The sequence below is a fragment of the Candida pseudojiufengensis genome (assembly GCF_024610245.1).
Source record: "Candida pseudojiufengensis strain CBS 10847 chromosome Unknown scaffold11, whole genome shotgun sequence".
Classification (NCBI taxonomy): Eukaryota; Fungi; Ascomycota; class Pichiomycetes; order Serinales; family Debaryomycetaceae; genus Lodderomyces; species Lodderomyces pseudojiufengensis.
In genome coordinates this window covers 221,396-243,005 of record NW_026261539.1, presented here as the reverse complement: position 1 = coordinate 243,005, position 21,610 = coordinate 221,396, and the positions used below count along the sequence as shown (strand labels likewise).

The following is a 21,610-nucleotide window of genomic DNA, read 5'->3' as shown; positions in this document are numbered from 1 at the left end:
ATATACAGGGATAGTGAGTAATTATGTGACCAAGCTTATGTTCTAATCTTTAATTCCGATACTTCATCATAATCTTTGTTTAAACTAGAAGCTTGATTTTTCAATAATTCTAAAGTTTCATCTTTTTCAGCCAATTGAGCTCTTAATTTTTCGAGCTCTTCATTATCACCATCTGATACAGCTTTTACATTGCTAGACTCTTCATGTTTCAATTCATCCACTTTATCTTTAGTTGCAATTAATTCTACAACTAAATTATAAGTTCGAGTTAAAATTAATGTTAAAAATAAAGTGAATCCACACAAATACATGTTTCTTTGTGCATAAAATCTTCTAGCTTGAATTTCTGATCTATCATTCATTATAGAAGAACCAGGATGAGCCTGAGTAGCAGAATGTAATTCAGTAGTGACTGCATATACTCTGTTGACTGAATCAATGAACAATACAGCAACAAAACCTAAAACACATTTTAATGCGATTTGAAATTGTTCATTTCTGAAAGGTGCTGATACTGTTTGTAAAATAGATCTTCTTACTTTTCTTGGATATGGTAATGAAAGTATTCCAAAGAATACCATTTCAATGACTAACAAACCAAATACTAAATTGTAATATAATGCCATTTTTTATATCTGTGAGTAAAATTTGAGGTGTGGTTTAATCAATTGAGTTATTTAATATGCTTGAATAGTATCAATTGATTGAAATAAATAAATTATAAGTTGTATAGAAAAGTGATATAAAATTTATTTAAGTATCACACTTTGCTAATGTTAATTGAAATATGTCCCTTTATATATATTTTATGAGGCTTTTACCTAATTCAGAAATTAAATAAAGACACCGATATAACTTAAGATTGCTTTTTCCATTGGTGAAAAATTTCAAGTTGGAATGTACTTAATATGCAAACGACGATAAATTAAGGTTTAGTCAAAGCACGAAAAACTTATAGTGAGTCAAAATTATATGTTATTGATTAAATTAGTTAGTGATAGGTTTCAAATTAAAGAGAGTTTCAGACGAAATAGTCCGAATTTGATCTTTGCAATTGTTTCATAGTCAATATTTGCATTAAGACTATCGAATTATGACAACATTATCAAAGTTGTTCCTGACCAAGCTTTTCTTGAAAAAGATGTATTTGTAGCTTATGTATAGTTCTGCTTTACAAGATTAAATCCTATTTAGTTAAATATTTAGGCTGCAAAACGCGTTTATATCAAAACAAATTTTCTTTTCTACTGTATGATCTGAAACATAATTTCAAATTATTTTACATCAATCACAATTCAAAAAATAAATCATGAATAAATGAATCAATCTGGTAATTGGGACAACTCCACTTCAAGCCAAAGTTTGAATAATAATAGTATAAACGTGGACTCAAATATAATAACTTCAAGTACAATCGAACCAACCAATGTGAATGATCAAAGACGGCAAATATCTTCAGATCAAACTCCACAATCGAACATTAATGCTTCTTCTATAATAAACAACGACACAGGTACTGTGAATAGTAGTAGTCAGTCTATTGATACTTCACATAGATTTTATGATTTAATTCATGATCATACAACTCAACTCGAAGTACAAATGCAACCACAATTTACGACTGAGGAAATTCATAATTCAATGAATAATGGAAGGAATTCTTCTTTCTCGAGCAGTAACTTCGAAGAACCACACAATTTAAGACATACGACTAATGATTTCATGCAATTAATTAATGAAGATGACGAGCTCGAAAATGATGAAAGATTACAAGAAACTTTAGAAAGAAACCCTCATCATGCAAGTAGCTTTACTGTTGAACCGGACGATGAGGACAATGTTGATGATGATAATGATGATGATGACTTTTATGGGGAGGATGATGATGAAGATAGTTCAAATGATGTCGAAGAAGATTCGGATGATTTTGAAGCGATTGATCATGATATGATAAGTCATGGAACTACAACTAGTAATATCTACCATCAAAGAAGTACGGGTCAATTAGAAGAAGATGAAGTCATGGACGAAGATGAAGATGATAATGGAGAGGGTGATGAAGATGATGAGGATTTGGAAGAGTTGATACCAGAAGAAGAAAACAACACTGGCTCGTCACAACCAAGTCTAGAACAAATCCAAAAGGTGTACTACACAAGAGGTTTACAAGAATTGGAAGCTCTACAATTGGTTGACTTATCACAATTAGCGACCTGGAAACTCTCTTCTTATAAACAAGGATGTGGACTAGCTCAGCTAAGGGAGGATAATCCTGAAACATATTGGCAAAGTGATGGTAGTAACGGTGGGAACAATACAAACCCAAACAGTTCAAACTTAGTCAATAATCATTTAAGCAATCCACATTCAGTTACAATTCAATTCATAAAAAAAGTTTCTTTAGAAAGAATCTCAATTTTTACAAACTACAGTTTGGATGAAAGTTATACACCCAGCAAGATCAAAATTATGGCTGGTTCAAGTGAAGGGTGGGATTTAATTGAAGTTTGTACAGTTAATTTCAATCAACCAATTGGTTGGTCTCATATAATTTTCAATGGAATGAGAAAAGATGCAGTTTTGAAATGTTTCATGATAAAAATTTTCATACTTGCTAATCATCAAGAAGGTAAAGATAGTCATATTAGAGCAATTAGATGTTTCGGTAGGAAAAATCAGCCTCAAAGGAGTTTGAGAAACGATTTCGATAGTCGAGGAATAATTGAGCATCTGGATATGCTCAAAGATTTAAGCTTGGCAAGTGGTTCTAGAAGTTTATCTGGTATTTCTTTAAATCAAAGGGTCTTATCTTGCAGCACGAATAAAGATGATCGTGAACCGATGGAAGCTGAAGAGGAGCGAGAAGAGGAGGACAACTTTGATGATGACAATTCAAAATTGGATCCAGAAACGTCTAGAATATTACAAAATGTTAACGATGTTATTAGAAACAATGAAGGATTTCGAAGTATTGAATTAACCAGTGTATCTTCGATACGATGATGTATGATTCATATGATTTTATATCTTTTTAAGTTTAAACATCGATTTTCAAAGAGTAATCGACTATACTTGTTCCTTGATGAATTGATGAAGTCGAGTAAATATCAATGTCGTTACATAGATAACTGCTTAAATTTTGAAGAGTCAAACCACCTGAGCATTCTAACAAAAACGATTTATCACTTCCTTTGTAGTGCTTCTTTAAAGATTGAGCAACTTTTCTTAACTCTTCACCTTTGAAATTATCCAACATTATAACATCCGCTCCAGCATCTATGGCTTCTCGAGCATCTTGTTCAGAACTAACTTCAACTTCGATTTTAACAGCGAATCCACAAACTGTTTTAGCTTTAGCGACTGCTTGAGTGATTGACCCAGTAGAAGCAATATGATTATCTTTTAACATTACCATTGAACTTAAATCGTATCTATGAGTATCTACTCCTCCCACTAACATTGCATATTTCTCAATCAATCTCAAACCTGGGGTTGTTTTTCTTGTTCCTGCGATTAATCCTGTATAACCATTTTCATCCGCTAGCTTTTTAGTGATATATGATTGCGTAGCTATTCCAGAGGCTCTTGCTAACAAATTTAATGCAGTTCTTTCAGCTAATAAAATATTTCTAGCTTGACCACTCACCGTTGCGACGACTATTTTACCATTATTTTTATTCAACTGTTCTTGAGTCACATAAGTTTTTTCTTCATAATTCCATTTAACTTGTAGATTACATTGTTTGAAAACTTCAGCAGCAAATGGAATACCACATATTAAACCTTCTTGTTTCATATATAATGAGCCAGTTTCTTCTTTTGAACCAACCACAAAACCACCAAAATCAAAGGAAGGGACATCCTCTGATAAGAAAGCTGTTATTTGTTGTTTCCATTGACCACTTTCTGGTAATAAATTAGCATACGCGGACATTTTTGAAATATGTTGTGAGCTTTTTGTATGGTGAAAAATTTAATATCTGGGGAAAAGAAAAAGTAAATAATCTCAAGCATGATTTGAATTTACGAGAATTTGACTTTGTGAAATTTTTAATTCATCAAATTTATTCAGACGAGTACCAATAACAATCGAGTCAGTGCTATTAAAATCAGCTCATCTACTACAACATGACATGGCTATTAAAACCTTAAATACAGTCGCTAATAAAGAGAAAGTTCAGTCGATCTTGACTTTTAATAATGACTTCAAAAAAACCACAACATGTACAATATGTGAAATGATATATAATACTAAAATTCCAGCAGACGTTGAAGTACACAAAAAATATCATTTGGAGTTTACTAATGGAATAAGTTGGCCAAGTACATTGATGTCACTGGAAGCGGTTACTTTCAATCTTATTCGTCATAACTCAAAACCTCAGACAGGCAAGTTGAATTTAGTTAGAAATCAGAACAGTATACAGGTTACAATTCAGACAATTGACAAGAGTAACAAAAGACAGATTGGCAAGATCGAGAAGCTTTTGAATATGGTAAATCAAGAACTAGATGCTAGTGATGATTCCAAGCAATGGCGAGATTCAAATTTTGAAAGAAGTAAAGCCTTTGTAGTGATTATAAATAATAAAGCTATGGGACTATGTACAACAGATACCGTGAATGAAGGAAAATGGATGATCTTCAAAAATCAAAAAATTGTACCCAATCAACAAATTTCTGGAATTAAAATCGGAATCTCTAGGATTTGGATTTCACCAAAATGGAGAAGATTAGGATTAGGTTTGAAATTATTAAATTATGTTTGTGAAAACTCAATCTATGGTCAAAGACTTCAAAGTGGTCAAATTGCTTTCAGTCAACCTAGCTCTGCTGGTGGTAAATTGGCAAAATCATTTAATGGGGTAAAGCACAAAAGTGGTGAGATTCTAATACCAGTCTATTTATAATAATTAATACATGATCTAATCCAATCTAAACATAGTTTGACCTCCAGCTGCATTTACGATATTTTCAACATATTCATAAACAGTTGCAGTCATACCACTACTTATCAAAACTTTTAAAAATCTAGGTAAAGCACCTTTGAACATTGACAATGGACCCTGGGTTAAAAATAATTTGTAAGCTGTAGTCAACGAATCTCTATAAATTTTTTTACCATTCTTCAGTTGTAAATGAGTCTTGATCACATCTAAAGGTTGAGTTATTGCTATAACTGCCACCGATGACATCGCATGCATCCCGATTGAAGTTATCATGGAATAGTCGTGAGTGGCCCAAACATTTTCGTTTTGATGTGGATTGATTAATTGGCGCATGAAGTTGTATGATGAGAACCATACCCATGATAAAGCAATTTGTCTGGTATATGTTACAAAAGTACCAGCTGTATATGCTTTTATACCTTTCAACCTATACATTTCTTTTATCGTACCAAATAAAGTCAATGACGGATGTTTATTATAATATGCTTTCAAATTTTCGATATGTAGTCTCTCTTTTGCCTTTGGTGGTTGAAATCTATTCTTATGATTTTTGATTGAGTCTATTATTTCATCAGAGTAGTAAGCATTAGGTGAGACGTATTGTCTTAAGTATAATGGCTTATTAGATAGTTTATTGTGGTGATGTTGATATAATTGATTTGACTTTGATCCAGTTATGTCGTAACCCAAATCTTTTGTTCTAACTAGTTCATTTTGTAAAGACTGGTTTTGAATCATTGTAATTTTGATATTTTCAAAAGGAACAATCCAAGCAGTTTCAATAGTTGCACTCATAATCCCAGCAATGACAATCCTTGGTGCGGTAGTTTTATTGGTTTGTCCATGATGAGAATCAATTGCCATAAATTGACTTGCCCAATTATATGAAATTAATCTAGTTCCGTTTTTTATTATTTCACCAAGCACCAAAGCACTTCCACCTTTATACATTTGACCTAAAGTACTAGGATAGTTCCCCGGTATGTTCCATTTTTTCATATATGCATCTTTATTTATTTGTTGTTGAGTTTTGATGAAATCAAATGGATAAGTCAAAGTTGCAGTGACTGCTGCTGCTGTACATCCCGAAACCAATGCAACTAATAAATTCTCACCATTGTTTGAACTCTGTTTCTTTGAAGGCAATGATAAGCCCAAATCAGAGTCGGACTTTGTTTTGGCCATTAATCTTATAATGCTATTACTGTTTTTTAGCAATATCTTTAGCAACAATCGATTAAATTTGAATATACAGTATTGAAACGGGAAATATTAATTGGTAGCTAGAATCATTTAATGGATCAAACACAAAACTGAAAATTTAAATCATAACAAACCTTTTTAAAAGCAGATCGTTTTAGATATCTATACGGATATTTGCAAAGAGCATCAAGTTTCAGAAATTAGATTTGGGATCGATGTGCATTGCGCTATGATACACAATAATCAAAAAAGTTCTAAAATTGACAATCTACCGACCTTGAACACAAGTACTTTACAACCATCACCATTAATAGGTCATAATTCAGTATCACCAAATAAACCAAACATACAATCACCATCTCGATATAACGTATCACTACCGGCCCATGAGCCAGCATTGACTAATATTTCAAATAAAAGACCAAGAAGTTCTTCACAAAGGAAACCTTCACCCACTTCAAGACAATCCTCAAGACAATCCACATCAAATACTCAACCTACATTAAATTCATTAGTAAAACAGATACCTAAACATATTATGCAAAATCAGTCCTCTGTCATCACCGAACTGGGTGAGAAATATTTCAGATCAACTTATAGAGGAGCAGTAACACTTGAGTATTTAAAATTCCTTTGTAAAGTTGCAACTTTTCATGAAAGTAAGACGAACAAACATAAGAAAAGAAAGATAGACAAAAATACAGACGTTAACCAAAAACTCGATATTGAACCTCAAAATGTTGTTGCTGACCAAACATTACAACCAGGCTTCATCACAAATGAGGAAAGCAACAAACTGGACAATGAGCGTATCATGAAGCAAGACTCACCTTCTTTGTCTTCCTCACACAATTCACAGGTCGAAACACCAACAATGAAAGACAATAACCTGCATTTTGACAGTTTGGCCCCAACCACTTCAACGGACACGGACACTAGGGAAGCTCTTTCGACTCAAAGGCCACATTCAACAGATACTCAACCGATTATACCAGATTCAATTGATACTACACTAAAAGCACATGCTCCAAGACCTGTTTCTTATTTGCAAAAAATACTTTTATCCCAAAAAGCAAAATTATATACTGAAGAAGATTCTGCAAACAATCCAAGTTTTAATGATGTGAATTTAAATGATGCAAACAACTCCACGTATTCGTATTCACAGACATCCCAAAATTTATTTTCAAGTGCCGATAATTCAAAACTGAGTCAATCAACAGAATATAGTGTATTATTCAGTCAAGATGCTTTTGAGTATAATCATCAATTTTCAAGTCAAAGTTCAATTAAACAAAGACATTTCAAACGGCCAACATTTTTTATTAAAGAAGATGAGCCCAGTGAGAGCTCTCCAGGGATTAAAGACTTAGATCATGCTATTGTCGACAATAAACTTAGTGGTATCAACGAAATAACAAAGGAGTCCATTGAATCGGAAAATTTGCAAAGTGATGGAATCCTTCAGGAAAATACTTTATCGTCAGTTAATAATAATACTACTACCGCAAATGCAGCTCCAAACACAAATACGGAGCCCGTTGTACATGAAAGTCAAGCATCTCAGGAGATACAAGTACCTGAACAAACTCAAACTCAAGATCATGATCTGGACGTCGATGAACCTCGAAAACACCATTCCAATGTTACTGAAAATCTGGTTTTGAATTATGCTTCTTCCCAGCAAGAGAATGATATAATTGCACCCAACGAGTCATTTGAACAAAATGAAATAATGGGTGAACAATCTGAGAAAGATGATGCAGCTGAAATTAGTAGTGAAGAATTATTTGTTAAAGATCTTGACGATGATACTGGTGAATCAAAATCGGCTACTCCATTGATGGATAAAGGTGTTTCGGAATTGGAACAAACAAATAAAGTTTCAATATCAAGAGAAGAAAATGAGATTTCGACGAGTGGTGAATTGGAAGACAACTCATTCGAGGAAAAAATTCGTCACGTTGAAGATCAAGAAGTCAAAAATGGATCCTTTGCGGAGGCTTTCATGCTTAATTCGAAATCAAAAGAGACAGAGAATGATTCAACAGGTGATCAAGCTGTATCAAATAATGAAGAAGAAAACCTGAATGGTATGGTGAGTTCAATAGATTTGTCGGATATAAAATCAGCGGAATCTAGTAATTTGACAGCTGAGTCTAACAATGAAATTTCGGCATCTGCTCCAGCGGAGGAAGAATCGATTGATCCTAATACATTGAATGAAAATCAAGCTGAATCTGCCACAATTGGATCAGACAAGTCAGCAGTTACATCAACTAATGTAGAGGTTATCAGCGATAACTTGAGATCCACAAAATCAAATGAAGACAGTGAGGATAATAATGAGGAAATTGTCACCGTCAATTCAGAAGCAATGGATTCATATGTAGACGCAATCAAAAGTCCAGATGAAAATGAAAAAGATAATGAGGATAATGAACTCGATACAAATATCGATTCTGTCGATCATGAAATGGAGGAGGCAGAACCAGCGCCTCTTGAATCTGATTATACGAGAAAAAATGCTGATATTGAAAGCCATCAAATTGATTCGGATGAGTTGGAGTTTAATTCAAGGAATGAACCATCTGGTGCTGAAGCCCAAAGCGAGGTTATAGTACTTACATCTAAAGATAGTGATGATGAAATAATTAAGAGTGCTGAGCCAATTCCGAATAAAGTTGATGATAATACCGGGACAGATATTTCCATTGCAGGTGAAGAGGAAAGTAATTCTGGTTGGAACAAAGAAAGTGCCGAAAGTATTGAAGAAGTCAAAGAGGTTGAAGGAGAAAAGCCAGGAAACATCGAGACTGTTATGGAAGATAATCAAGAAAAAGATGATGAACCTCAATCAGATGAAGTTAGCCTTAACAAGGGCAAAGCCTCTCATGTCGAGGAAGAGATAGACGGTGCTCAAGAAATTTCAATTCTAAAACCGGTTGCAGTTGCTGCCGATGATGAAAAAGTCCCAGATAAAGAGCAAATTATGGATGATTCGAGTAATGGATCCAATGATTCAATAGACTACAAAATTGTTGCCGACGATATTAGAGAACTTGTCAGAAACATAAATAATCAGAATGATGTCAATGGTACTGATGAAAGCGAAAACAGTCTGGACTTACCTGAAAATATCATCAATATACTTCAATCAAAATCAAATACGTTCCTTCAAAATCTAATGAACGATTTGAAAATGTATGCATATTCACGAGATTCAACAGAGGTAGACATGTCTGACGTATTTTTATATTTGAAAAATATTAACTTTGCCGGTAATAATGATTCAAATAGTGATGTCGAAAAGATTTCAGAGTTGGCACAAAAAAATCTACCATTTGAATTGTTAGTCGAGATTGATCAAAGTATTTGTCGAACTATTGCCTTGTTGGGTGAAGAAGAAATTGATGAAGACATGCTCGAAAACTCAAGTGAAAAAAAATGATATGTGAATTTTAAATACATATATACATGATAATGTTACATTTTATATAATAATTACTCTCTAACCTGATTGTATGTTGGCTGATGTCAAGTGTCTATGGGTTTTAATCAATTTTAAAAGCTCAAAGATAGTTGTCGGAGTTATACCTTGTATTCTACGAGCTTGACCTATTGTTTGAGGTTGAATAGTATTTAAAATTGAACAAGCTTCATATGAGATCTTCAAATTACCTTCATTAGTATAATTGAAATTTGTAGGTAGTAATAAATTTTCGTCTGCTTCATATGCATTTAAATGACTTTTCTCTTTAAACATGAATGGCTCATAATCACTTTCAACGTCTATACGATTTTTCAATCTTCTTGTTAAATTTTGATAAAACTCAGGGACTCCGTCAACAAATTTGTCAATATGTGGTAACAAATTATTTATTGAAACTCCTTTGTACGATAAAAGTTTCCAACCGTCAACATGAGTTGATGATTTCAAATCAGTAGTAGCTCCTGATAAAACAGGGGACCATGTTTTCCCAGACAACTTCAAACTTTTCAAATGATTCTTGATGTTTATAAATTGATTATACTCATTTTCAAAGTGTTTATATCTCTTTTCACCAACTACTCCCAAATCATAACCCAATTTAGTAAGTCTAATATCCGCGTTATCTGATCTAATAGACACCCTAAATTCAGACCTTGATGTAAACATTCTATATGGTTCTTCCACTCCCTTGGTGATGAGATCATCGATCAAAACACCAATATAACCATCGGATCTTCTTAATTCCAACAATGGTTTCTTCAAATATGAAAGACCAGCGTTAATACCTGCTATACAACCCTGAGATGCAGCTTCTTCATAACCAGTGGTTCCATTAATTTGACCTGCTAAATATAACCCATCGACGAGTTTTGTCTCCAAAGTATTTTTCAATTCTCTTGGATCAACATAATCATATTCAACTCCATAACCTGGTTGAACCATTTTTACATTCTCACAACCTGGCATTAATTTGACTAATTTTTCTTGTATTTCTTCGGGCATAGTACATGAAATTCCATTTGGATAAATCAAATCAGTATCAAGACCTTCAGGTTCCAACCAAACTGTATGAAATTGCTTTTGTGGAAATTTTATCACTTTTGATTCTATACTTGGACAATATCTTGGACCTTTAACTGTCTCTCGTATATGTATAGATTTATCCAAATTTGCTGCAATCATTGAATGAAATTCAGGAGTAGTTTGTGTTTGATAACATTTCACTAATTGATCTTCTAAGTCTACTTTGTCATTCACATAAGACATTGGTTGTGGTGGGAAATCCGATGGTTGTTCGATCATATTTGAGAAATCAATTGTTTTAGCTGATAATCTAGCTGGAGTTCCTGTTTTTAATCGTCCTAGTCTGAAACCAGCTTCTTTAAATGTCTCCGATAAGCCAAAAGTAGCTTTCTCACCCATTCTACCTGATGGAAATGCTTTTAACCCAATATGTATTTCTCCACCTAAAAATGTACCAGTAGTGACAACTATTTTTTCACATCGTAGTATTCTTCCATCTTCAAGAACTAAGCCTTTAACTTTACCGTATTTTCTTCCATTATGATCCTCAGAATGAGTTGGCTCAATTATGATATCTTTGACTTGTGCCTCTATGATTGATAAATTTTTATAATTACATATTTCATTTTGCATCTCTTTAAGATATATTTTCCTATCAATTTGAGCTCTTGGACCATGCACTGCAGGACCTTTTGATGCATTAAGTATCCTGAAATGTATTCCTGCTTTATCTGTAATTCTTGAACTTACACCATCTAATGCGTCAACTTCTCTTAATAAAGTTCCCTTTCCTACACCACCCATAGATGGATTACAAGATGCTGTACCTATTTTACTTATTTCGGGTGTTATCAACGTCGTAGCGGTTCCAGATCTCGCAGAACCTGTAGCAGCTTCGCAACCTGCATGTCCACCTCCAATTATAACCACAGGATGTAATTTTGATTCATTTAGTTTATTTCGTAGATCACTGTTGATAGTTATTGATCGTCTTTGATGACATAACTTTGACCTTATTTCATTACGTGATATTCTTAATGGAAACATAGTCTGAGTAGGAGTTGTTATATCATTCTAACTTGATTGTACTGTTGGTTGTACAGATCAAAGATATTGATGTTTTTTTGTGTCAGTATTGATTGATAAATTCTCATCTCTTTCATATAACCACTAAATTTAAATTTCATCAATTATTCAAGAATGGCACCACCTACAGCAGAAGCAGATGATTTAGATGATGGATTAGAATACGATGTTCAATTATCTGAAGATGAAAGTGTTGAACAACCAAATAATACCAATGAGCAAGCAGAACAACAACAACCTGACGATGAGGTAACGGTTTCAAAAAAGAGAAAGAGATCCGAAGGTCAATCCAATTTTAAAGAGAAAAAGAAGATGAAAATGGAACTAGATACAGAGCAAAAGAAAAATATATCAACCGAATCAAATACAGAAGTGATTACTGATTTCATAAATTCAAAAATTAGTCGAAAAAATTCAAATTTATCAACTTTAGAACTAAGTGAGTTATATTTTTCAAAAGATAATATAAGGTCAACTTCTGAGTATAAAAAACCTAGAACGCTAGATAATTTAAGTGATTATATAATTCAAAGATTTAAAAATATGTTACCTGGTAAGGAGAATAAGAAAGAAAATAAGAAGAATAAAAAGAATAAGAAGAAAGAAGGTAAGAAAGAGAGTGAAATTAAAGATGAACATGAAGAAGATAGAAAATACATTGCAATAGTTTCAATGTCTGCAATAAGAGCTTGTGATATTCATAGGGCTACAAAAGATTTAAATGGAAGTTCATTAAAATTAATAAATAAAAATAAGGTGGATCAAGATTTAAAATTATTGAAAACTACTAGATCAAGAATACTATGTTGTACACCAGGTAGATTACAAAAAATTTTAAATAATGAAGATTCAAGTTTATCCAAAAATGAAATTAAAATAATCATTGTTGATAATTCATATTTAGATCAAAAGAAACAAAATATATGGGATATTAAAGAAACAGTTGAAGTACTAAAAGATTTAACTAAAGATGGATCAAAAATTTATTTATATTAATTTTCAATATTTAACAGTAATGGTAAATAAATATTTTTTTTGGATTTGAAGTATGATGAAACTTCGCTGATGGTAACTTTTAATGAATTTTCGTCAATAGCAGACTCACAAAATTCTGCTAGCTTCAGAATTTGAGTTTTGAAATTCAATTTTTCAATGGAAGTATGATTAAATTGTAATATAAATATTTGATTTGCTAATATTTTTAAGCCTTGAGTTTTAGTGATTTTATACCCTTGTGACTCTGTTTCTTCAGTGACCGAACTTCTAGCCTCTTCAATTTTGTCAATAACAGTTTCGAAATACTTTTCAGCTAAACTTTTTATCCAGTTATTTTTTATTTCAATAAATAAATTCAGAGTAGGATCTTTAATGAATGTGTTTATATTTCGAGCCTCAATAGTGGATGAGCGAGTTAATAAATTTTGAGCAAGTTCATATAACGTCAGAGCAAAACGAAGACTTGGCGTTGTTGGTATTTCGTTTCCTTCTAACTTCAATATTTCTTGTACATTTTGGTCTATTGCTTCGTTTATTTCTGAGTCAAAAATAAGTTTAATAATTTTTTCATAAATTTTCGTTATAACACCATTCATCCTTTTTGTAATTTTACTGTAATCAATTGTGTTTGAATCTATACCTGTGTCAAGATCATGTATTAATCCTAATAAGAAGAATAGTTTGTCAACTTTATCTTGATCGTTACTCAATTTTTCAATTGAATCACATAATTGCAATACTTCTTTCTCAAATAGTGTTATAATTTCTTTGTAAAGTTCTTCAAAACCAGACTTTAAAGTATTGGATGAAAATTCTCCCCATATGACCTCATCGTTTTTAAGGGTCTGGTAAAGACGAGGAAGATCAGTAGATTGAGGCTCTTGTGAAGTAATCGAGTACAGCACTTCTTGTTCCAAATTTGTCAATTGACGTATTTTATTAAAATGATGTATCCAATCATGCAAATCTTGTGTTACTTTAGTTGAAAAATTTAAGCTTGTTTGATTTGAAACATTTGAAATATAATCATCAACATTATAATCCATTAAATTTACAAATTCAAGATCAAATCCAAATTTATTGGTTTTTGATGAAATTGGATTTGATAATAATTGTTTTAAAGATCCATAAATCCCATTCACATCATTTAAAGTTGATATATGCTGTTGACAAAATATTCTTATGGTTGATATTAATGTTTCAGTAAGTTCTCCAAGTAAGTTTGTATTTGATATTATTTCAATTAAGTTTGAATTTACCCCAGAGAATTCCATATTTTCTTCTAATTTTTTAAGACTAATAAAATACTCATAAAAGTTATTAACAAATTTTAATACTTCCTCAAATGAAATAATTTTTTCGTTACTTGTCCAAGATACCAATGATGAGTCCCGTAAAAAGGATATAATGTTTTGTTGCAAGCTATTGGATTCGGTTGTTTCTGTTTCCTTGACCTCGAATTCAAGTATAGTATCCTCTAACCAATCCTTAAATCCTACCATCGAAGTGACACTCCATGGTTTGTTAATGTTATTAATTAATCTGAAATAATCACCATTCTCCTCGAAATAAGATTTGACATATCTACAAGTATTTTCCAAATATTTGAACAATGTATAAAAATTGATATTATTTTTCGGTTTTAGTGTAGTGATTAAATGACTAATATAAGCGATTCTGAATTTCAAAAAGTCTTCCCTGATTTTACTACTATTGCCAATCTCATTTTCTAGTATCGTATAACATACTAAATAGTTGCATAAAGGCAGTGTATTTTGATCAGCCAGGTTTAACTTCGAGCTACTGATCATATCAAATTTCAGATTCTTATTTTCGTCTTCATCTGAGTCATTTTCTTCATCTTCAAAAATGTCATCGTCTTGATTCGAGTCTGACTTTATTAAATCTTCTTCGCTCAATCTTTGACTTGAACGAAATTTATCACTTGAACTCAATATTGATTCACTTACTTTATATACCTTCATTTCAAATTTGAAATATTCTAATAAATTGTTTTTGACCAGTTGTAACTGTAGTAGAACAGATTTGTCTTTTTCCAATACATCTTGAAACACAGTATTAATAGTATATAATTCTTGAACGAATGAAATAAAATGTGAAGTATGCAATAAAGGACTTGGTCCATGATGACTTATTTTACTATTTAATTTGTTTAATCTCTTCTGTAAAATATTTTTAACGACTATTGATCTAGTATTTTGTTGAATTTTTAAGGCTTGATTATTGATTAAATAATTGTTGAATTTTTGAGATTTATCATTATACGGTGAAACAAAAGCAGACGGTTTGTAAGATAATTCTTGCAAATTTCCATCAATTTGTGAAGTCTGTTGTTGAACAACACTTATGTCTTCTGCAATTTTGATAAGATCTCTGTATTTATTACTAACTAAATCATGTAATTCATTCTTGGTATTATTTATAATTGACTTGTATTTTGTTGATTTCTGTTGTAGTTCTGGTATGCTTAACTTTGTGAATAGTTCATCAACGCTTTCAGTATTTGGGAATTCATTGGTAGGTGTTGAGACTTCTGTCATAAATGATAAAACTGATTTGAAGTTTATGAATTTTAATATGTAAATATATATTTTCAAGAAATTTACGAGATCAAATAGAACTAGAAAACAATTTTGGTGGTCGAAATCAAAATGAGCTATTCATGCATAAAGAAAAGGACAATAACTAAGAGATTTAATGGGCTTTCGTTGTAAAAATGTTTCAACTTTCCGTCGTGAGAGATCTACTTGACCCGTTCTAGTTAGTGACGTTTTAACAACGCTTTCTCCAAATACAGTGGATACAATCCGTACAATTGTGACAATTTTTTTAAAAAAACACCTGTCGAAAATCGATTTGATTCAACATCTCGATCTATACCAAATTAAGTGATAGTCTTTCAATATGCCCATATCTCTAAAGTTCAATTTAAACAGTTGTTTCTAATTCTTCTTGTATTAAACCTTTGACGTGTAATGCATACAAAATTTTAAGATGAAAAAAAAATAAAAAATTTCAAATATCAAACACAACTTTATTGAGTCAAAACTAAATCAAATCAAATCAAACTATAATCTTACCTACAAACTAACCCACATAAAAATGAGTTCCACTAATTGTAGGTTCTACGAAAACAAATATCCCGAAGTGGATGAAGTTGTTATGGTAAATGTTCAAGAAATAGCAGAAATGGGAGCATATGTTAAATTATTAGAATATGATAATATAGAAGGTATGGTATTATTATCAGAATTATCAAGAAGAAGAATTAGATCAATTCAAAAATTAATTAGAGTTGGGAAAAATGAAGTAGCAGTAGTATTAAGAGTTGATAAGGAAAAGGGATATATTGATTTATCAAAAAGAAGAGTATCAGCTGAAGATATTGTAAAATGTGATGAAAGATATAATAAAAGTAAAGCAGTTCATTCAATATTAAGACATTGTGCTGAAAAATTTAATATTTCATTGGAAAAATTATATGAAACTATTGGATGGCCATTAAGTAGAAAATATGGTCATGCTTATGATGCATTTAAATTATCAATAACAGATTCAAATATATTTGAAGGTTTAACACCACCAAATGATGCAATATTAGAAGAATTAAAATTATATATTTCAAGAAGATTAACTCCTCAAGCAATAAATATAAGAGCAGATGTTGAAGTTTCATGTTTTGGTTATGAAGGAATAGATGCAATAAAATTAGCTTTAAAAGAAGCAGAATCAGTATCAACTGAACAAATGCAAGTAAAAGCAAAATTAGTTGCTGCTCCATTATATTTTTTATCAGTTCAATCATTAGATAAAAATCAAGGTATTCAATTATTAGAAAAATCAATTGAAAAAATTATAAATAGTATAGAAAAAAATGGTGGTATATGTAAAATTAATATGGCTCCAAAAGCTGTTACTGCTACTGAAGATGCTGAATTAGAACGTATGTTGGAAAGTAATAAAAAAGATGAAAATGAAGATGATGAAGATGAGGATGAAGATGAAGATTAGAGAAAAAGCATGTATATATAGTTTTAATAAATAGAAAGGAATTAAAATCAAAATCACATAAACAACTTTATTTATATTTATACTTATATAAATAGAAAAGAATCAAAAATCAAAATCAAAATCACATAAACAATAACTCGGGTTTTGGAGCAGATTGTTTAATAGTTAAATTATTATTATTTGCTCTTTCTGTAACTTTTGCAGGTAAATTTGGTAATAAATCAGGTGAAACTCTAAATTCAGTAACACTTTCCGGAATATCAATACCATCTAATGTAATTAATTCTTCATTACCACTAAGATCTAATAATGTTAAATTTGGAAATTTTATATTTCTAATATATTTTAATTCATTATAAGCTAAACTTAAAGTTTTTAAAGTCGAAGGAAATTCATAATTTTCTAATACTCGTAACCCATGATAACCTAATTTAAAAACTTTTAAATTTGGTGGTAATATAACATCTTTTAATGTTATAATTTGTTTTTCATTTACTGCATATGAATCTGGATTATTATCAATATCAAGAATTTCTAATGTGGGTGGGAAATTTACATTTTTTAAAGTTGTTAAAAGATTATCACCAATACGAAGTTCTTTTAAATTTGGTGGGAAAGTAATTTTATTTAAAGTTTTAATTTTATTACCATTTAAATATAATATTTCAACTGTTGGTGGAATTTTTAAAGGACCAATACTTGTAATTTCATTTTCTGATAATATTAAAGTTTTAACTTTTGTTGGTAATTTTAAACCTTTTGATCCTGACATTGCAGTTTGTAAATTTAAAATTTCTAAACTTTCTGGAAATTTAACACCTGCCATTGACTCATTTGGAGTATTTGAAATTTCTAATTGTTTTAAATTTGGTGGGAATTTAGCACCTTTCATAGTTTCAATTGGATTAAAACCCAAACTTAAAGTTTCTAACAGGTTTGGAAAATTTGCAAATTTTAAATCTTCTATTCTATTTTGAGAAACATCTAAATGTTTTAAATTTGGTGGGAATTTTATACCATCTAAAAAATATAATTTATTTTCAGTAAGATCTAATTCTTCTAAAGTATCTGGAAAAATTACATTTTCTAAAAATGCTATTGCTCCATGACCTGCTCTTAAAACTTTTAATTTTGGTGGCATTTTAAATCCTCTTAATGAATCTAATGCATATCCACCACCAATATTTAAAAATTCTAAAGTATCAGGTAATTTAATATCTGGAAATTTACGAATACTACTTTCACAATAATCTAAAGTTCTTAAATTATTCCAATATATAATATCTGATTGAATTTCTTCTTTTAATTCATCTTCTTTATCTTCATCTTCCATCATATAAACAGTTTCCATATCATATTTATCAATTATAGCAAATTGAGTAACTTTATCACCACAAGAATCTTTAATATATTTTAAAAATGATTTATATTCTCTTAAATCCTTGGGACTATATTCTTTCCAACTTTTACCAGGTTGAAAATGAATATAAACTCCAATTTCTTTTGCATCATCAACTATTGTTTTATTTTTTTTTAAGAAGCTAACAAATTTATCTAATGGATCCCATGAATTTTCTTGATATTCAACACATATGTGAATATAATCTGCTCTTTTTGGTGGAGATGATGAAGCATTAACATTTTCAATTTCAATTATTTCTAATTCATTATTTTTAAATTCTTTAATTTCTTTTAATAAAATTATTGTATGATAATATTTTGGATTACCATTTATTAAAACCAACCTTGAACATTGTTCTGTTTCATCATTAATCATGGTTGCAAATGTTTTGATTAATTTGGTTGTAAAAGAGAAAAAAAAGTTGTGTTTATGTTATAGATAATTTTTTAGCACAAAATTATATTTATTTATATAAATAAATATTTTGATTTAAAGTTAAATTTATACACACGTTTGTTTTTATTTCAAATATTAAGGAGATCGTGTTATCTAATCTATGGTATTTAATAAGATAATGCATTAGATTGTACTTAATAATAGAAAGAAAGCTCAACCAATTAAACATTCTTTTCACAATTGCCTCGTGGCATTGAAAAATATAGAATTTAAGAAGTAGAATCTTGTTGCAGGCAATCAAAATAACACACTACTGTCCAAAAGCAGAATAGTGAGCGTAAAGAATTAGCTGGTTTGAAATTTATTTTCAAAAAGAGTGTAATTTTCATGACATCTGCTGCAAGCTCTTGTCAATTTCAAGGGTCTAATCTTAGTTTTTTTAACACTGAAAATATTTTTGTACTTTCTCTTACTCTCACTCTCAGCCAAAATTTGAGCAAATCGTCCAAATATTCCCAATTGTAAGACTCTTTAATATGAACATAGCCAACACTCAGTTCTTTTCAATGAATCAAATCGTCTATTCTTGTCACGTCTTACGCGAGGCTGACTTTAATTAATGAAAAATTACGTGAATAATGAGCTACCAGATTTTCAAGAATGTGAAACAATGTTGTTTGAATAACGAAAAATGTAATTTAACCATTGATAAATTTTTATAAATAACACCGTGCTGCATGACGATCAATCATTATGTTTTTTGCGATCTTGACTAGTGTGTATAAGAAACGATTACTTATCAGAGAAATTTGTTTCTAAAAATTATTTTATTTGTGCAAAAGACTTGCTTCTACTAAACTCTATTTACATTATTATACAAAATCTAGATTTTAAAAAAATCGTCTAAGCTTTTTCTTTACTTTTTGCAAAAATATTCGTAAAAACATCAATTACAGGAACTCTTACCAGTGTATAATCTTGATAATCAGAATCCGTAAGTCCATCTTTTTCAAAAATATGATCTCTTGCTTTTAAATAACCTCGAAGTAATAATAAAAATCCACCAGCTGCTAAATACATAATTCCTGCAAATATTGCACAATTTTGATAAGCTGTTGGATCAATTGATGCAGCACTTCCCTTGACTAATTTTGCACCAATAACTGGTGAAAAAATACCTGCTGTACCCATCAAGACCCAAACCTGAGCAAAGACCACATTCATTTTAGCAAGTCCAAAAGTTCTAATTGGTAAGTTAGTAAAATTCCTTATAAAACCCTCTTAATTTATCACATACCTTGCAATTACTGGAGCAATAACAGCATATACAGATCCCATTAAAGCTCCTTCAATTAAAGCAAATATTACAGCAGTTGCATAATTTCTTGCTGGAATCCACATAGCTAAACAAAATATTCCTGCAACAATATAAGCAATACTAGCAACTGTTGCTCCACCAAATTTATCTGATAATAAACCAACACAAGGACGACCAAATAAACTACCAACTTGAACCATAGCACTTACAATTGATGCTTGATATGAACTATAACCTAAAGTTTGTACCCAATTAGCTAAAGTATATAATAATATAACATAACCAAATATACAACATAAAACAAAACAAATAATATAATAAACTCCAGCAAATTTAAAAACTGAAAATTCAAATAAATTAAATTCTAATTTATGAGTTGATGCTTTTGAACGTACTAATAAAATTGCAATCCAAGTAATACCAAATCCTATAATGGCTTGAGCTCTTAGTGCCCAATGAACATCTCTTGTTTCAACAACTTTTTGCATACCTAAATTAAAAACAATCCCACCTAATCCACTACCAGCAGCAGCTGCTCCATTTGCAAATACTCTTTTTTTTTTAAACCATTCTCCAATTATTGGAGTTGCAATTAAACTTAAAAATGCTAAACCAAATGATTGCATTAAACCTTGAGTTAAATATAATTGCCATAATTTTTTTGACCAACTTGCTAACATTAATGAAGTAAATTGTAAAATATTACCCAATATTAAAATTGGTAAATATCCAACTATACCTCTCATATATATAACTAACGGACTAAAAAATAAACCAACTCCAAATGCAATACCCTAATAAGTGAGTTAGTATTTTAAATTTGTTTTTGTATTTATTTCATTTACATACCCCAATGTAAGCATAATCAATTTTAGTGGCTCCTTCAAATGTATCATTTTCAATATAATGAGCAAAATAAATAGCAAATCCAGAATTCATACCCCTAAAATAAAAATTTGTTAATACTCCAAACTTGTTGACTTTTTTGAAATAATGTAATTTTAAAACACATACCATGTACAAAAATTGAACATAACACCAGCTGCTAAAATTACCCATGCATAACCTCCATCAATGTCTGGATCATTTTCATTAATTGCTTCTTTTGGTGGTGGATAAACTGCTTCTATATCTTTTTCAAGTTCTTGAGAATGTTGTGTGACTGTGGAACTTGATTCATTTGAAGAATGTGGTTCAGACATATTTTTGATTTAAATATTAGACTTTGATTATTCATAAAAAATTTAAAACTCTTTTCAAAATTCTATCATATGAGTTTCATTAAATAAATTTGGTAAATCTTCTAAATCCTTTAATATTTCATATATTTTCTATTTAAAATTTTTTAAAATCAATTTAAAAATAACGGAAATAATATGACACATTAATTTTGAAACCACTTTTAGTAACTTTACGAACAAGATTTGAAATCTGATTGAACAACTAAATGAGTTAAACCCCGAACTATGTTACACTTATATTCCTTTTTATGGTTTGTTTGATCTACAGTCTTTGAATTAAGTGTGGTCCTCTTTGGATTGGCTTGTCTCAAGAAGAATACGGCTTAACAAATTTTTGTAAGCAAAATGTTTGCGTTTAATGACAAATCCTTTTTTGTGTAAGTTTTTATTTTTCGGTAATTCGGTGATCTCGTTACGAGAAATGAAAAAAGGAATTTTTTTTTGTGGGATGAAAAGTTTAAAACACCAAAA

At 30.5% G+C, this 21,610-nt stretch overlaps 12 protein-coding genes across 12 annotated transcripts; 5 read left to right on the top strand and 7 right to left on the bottom strand. All coding sequences in view use genetic code 12, as the record gives it.

The window, feature by feature from the left end:
• Nucleotides 1-35: 35 nt before the first annotated feature.
• KGF55_004854 (uncharacterized protein) lies at nucleotides 36-626 on the bottom strand (the record flags this gene model as incomplete). The annotated part of the gene is made up of 1 exon (XM_051759802.1): nucleotides 36-626. The coding sequence occupies one exon, from the start codon at nucleotides 624-626 to the stop codon at nucleotides 36-38; it is 591 nt and encodes a 196-aa protein (XP_051612448.1).
• Nucleotides 627-1,317: 691 nt separating this feature from the next.
• Nucleotides 1,318-3,003, top strand: KGF55_004853 (anaphase promoting complex subunit; the record flags this gene model as incomplete). The annotated part of the gene is made up of 1 exon (XM_051759801.1): nucleotides 1,318-3,003. One exon carries the CDS (start codon nucleotides 1,318-1,320, stop codon nucleotides 3,001-3,003), a length of 1,686 nt encoding a protein of 561 aa, XP_051612447.1.
• Nucleotides 3,004-3,037: 34 nt separating this feature from the next.
• Nucleotides 3,038-3,934, bottom strand: KGF55_004852 (nicotinate-nucleotide diphosphorylase (carboxylating); the record flags this gene model as incomplete). Its single annotated transcript, XM_051759800.1, has 1 exon — nucleotides 3,038-3,934. One exon carries the CDS (start codon nucleotides 3,932-3,934, stop codon nucleotides 3,038-3,040), a length of 897 nt encoding a protein of 298 aa, XP_051612446.1.
• A 199-nt stretch (nucleotides 3,935-4,133) lies between these two features.
• Nucleotides 4,134-4,910, top strand: KGF55_004851 (uncharacterized protein; the record flags this gene model as incomplete). The annotated part of the gene is made up of 1 exon (XM_051759799.1): nucleotides 4,134-4,910. One exon carries the CDS (start codon nucleotides 4,134-4,136, stop codon nucleotides 4,908-4,910), a length of 777 nt encoding a protein of 258 aa, XP_051612445.1.
• A 15-nt stretch (nucleotides 4,911-4,925) lies between these two features.
• Nucleotides 4,926-6,134, bottom strand: KGF55_004850 (uncharacterized protein; the record flags this gene model as incomplete). The annotated part of the gene is made up of 1 exon (XM_051759798.1): nucleotides 4,926-6,134. One exon carries the CDS (start codon nucleotides 6,132-6,134, stop codon nucleotides 4,926-4,928), a length of 1,209 nt encoding a protein of 402 aa, XP_051612444.1.
• Nucleotides 6,135-6,381: 247 nt separating this feature from the next.
• KGF55_004849 (uncharacterized protein) lies at nucleotides 6,382-9,603 on the top strand (the record flags this gene model as incomplete). The annotated part of the gene is made up of 1 exon (XM_051759797.1): nucleotides 6,382-9,603. The coding sequence occupies one exon, from the start codon at nucleotides 6,382-6,384 to the stop codon at nucleotides 9,601-9,603; it is 3,222 nt and encodes a 1,073-aa protein (XP_051612443.1).
• A 60-nt stretch (nucleotides 9,604-9,663) lies between these two features.
• MTO1 (tRNA modification protein) lies at nucleotides 9,664-11,715 on the bottom strand (the record flags this gene model as incomplete). Its single annotated transcript, XM_051759796.1, has 1 exon — nucleotides 9,664-11,715. The coding sequence occupies one exon, from the start codon at nucleotides 11,713-11,715 to the stop codon at nucleotides 9,664-9,666; it is 2,052 nt and encodes a 683-aa protein (XP_051612442.1).
• A 153-nt stretch (nucleotides 11,716-11,868) lies between these two features.
• KGF55_004847 (uncharacterized protein) lies at nucleotides 11,869-12,709 on the top strand (the record flags this gene model as incomplete). The annotated part of the gene is made up of 2 exons (XM_051759795.1): nucleotides 11,869-12,639; nucleotides 12,692-12,709. 2 exons carry the CDS (start codon nucleotides 11,869-11,871, stop codon nucleotides 12,707-12,709), a joined length of 789 nt encoding a protein of 262 aa, XP_051612441.1.
• Nucleotides 12,710-12,746: 37 nt separating this feature from the next.
• KGF55_004846 (uncharacterized protein) lies at nucleotides 12,747-15,311 on the bottom strand (the record flags this gene model as incomplete). The annotated part of the gene is made up of 1 exon (XM_051759793.1): nucleotides 12,747-15,311. One exon carries the CDS (start codon nucleotides 15,309-15,311, stop codon nucleotides 12,747-12,749), a length of 2,565 nt encoding a protein of 854 aa, XP_051612440.1.
• Nucleotides 15,312-15,873: 562 nt separating this feature from the next.
• Nucleotides 15,874-16,782, top strand: SUI2 (translation initiation factor eIF2 subunit alpha; the record flags this gene model as incomplete). Its single annotated transcript, XM_051759792.1, has 1 exon — nucleotides 15,874-16,782. The coding sequence occupies one exon, from the start codon at nucleotides 15,874-15,876 to the stop codon at nucleotides 16,780-16,782; it is 909 nt and encodes a 302-aa protein (XP_051612439.1).
• Nucleotides 16,783-16,903: 121 nt separating this feature from the next.
• KGF55_004844 (uncharacterized protein) lies at nucleotides 16,904-18,559 on the bottom strand (the record flags this gene model as incomplete). The annotated part of the gene is made up of 1 exon (XM_051759791.1): nucleotides 16,904-18,559. One exon carries the CDS (start codon nucleotides 18,557-18,559, stop codon nucleotides 16,904-16,906), a length of 1,656 nt encoding a protein of 551 aa, XP_051612438.1.
• A 924-nt stretch (nucleotides 18,560-19,483) lies between these two features.
• On the bottom strand, nucleotides 19,484-21,100 carry KGF55_004843 (uncharacterized protein; the record flags this gene model as incomplete). Its single annotated transcript, XM_051759790.1, has 4 exons — nucleotides 19,484-19,823; nucleotides 19,878-20,692; nucleotides 20,748-20,841; nucleotides 20,913-21,100. The coding sequence occupies 4 exons, from the start codon at nucleotides 21,098-21,100 to the stop codon at nucleotides 19,484-19,486; spliced, it is 1,437 nt and encodes a 478-aa protein (XP_051612437.1).
• Nucleotides 21,101-21,610: the final 510 nt, after the last annotated feature.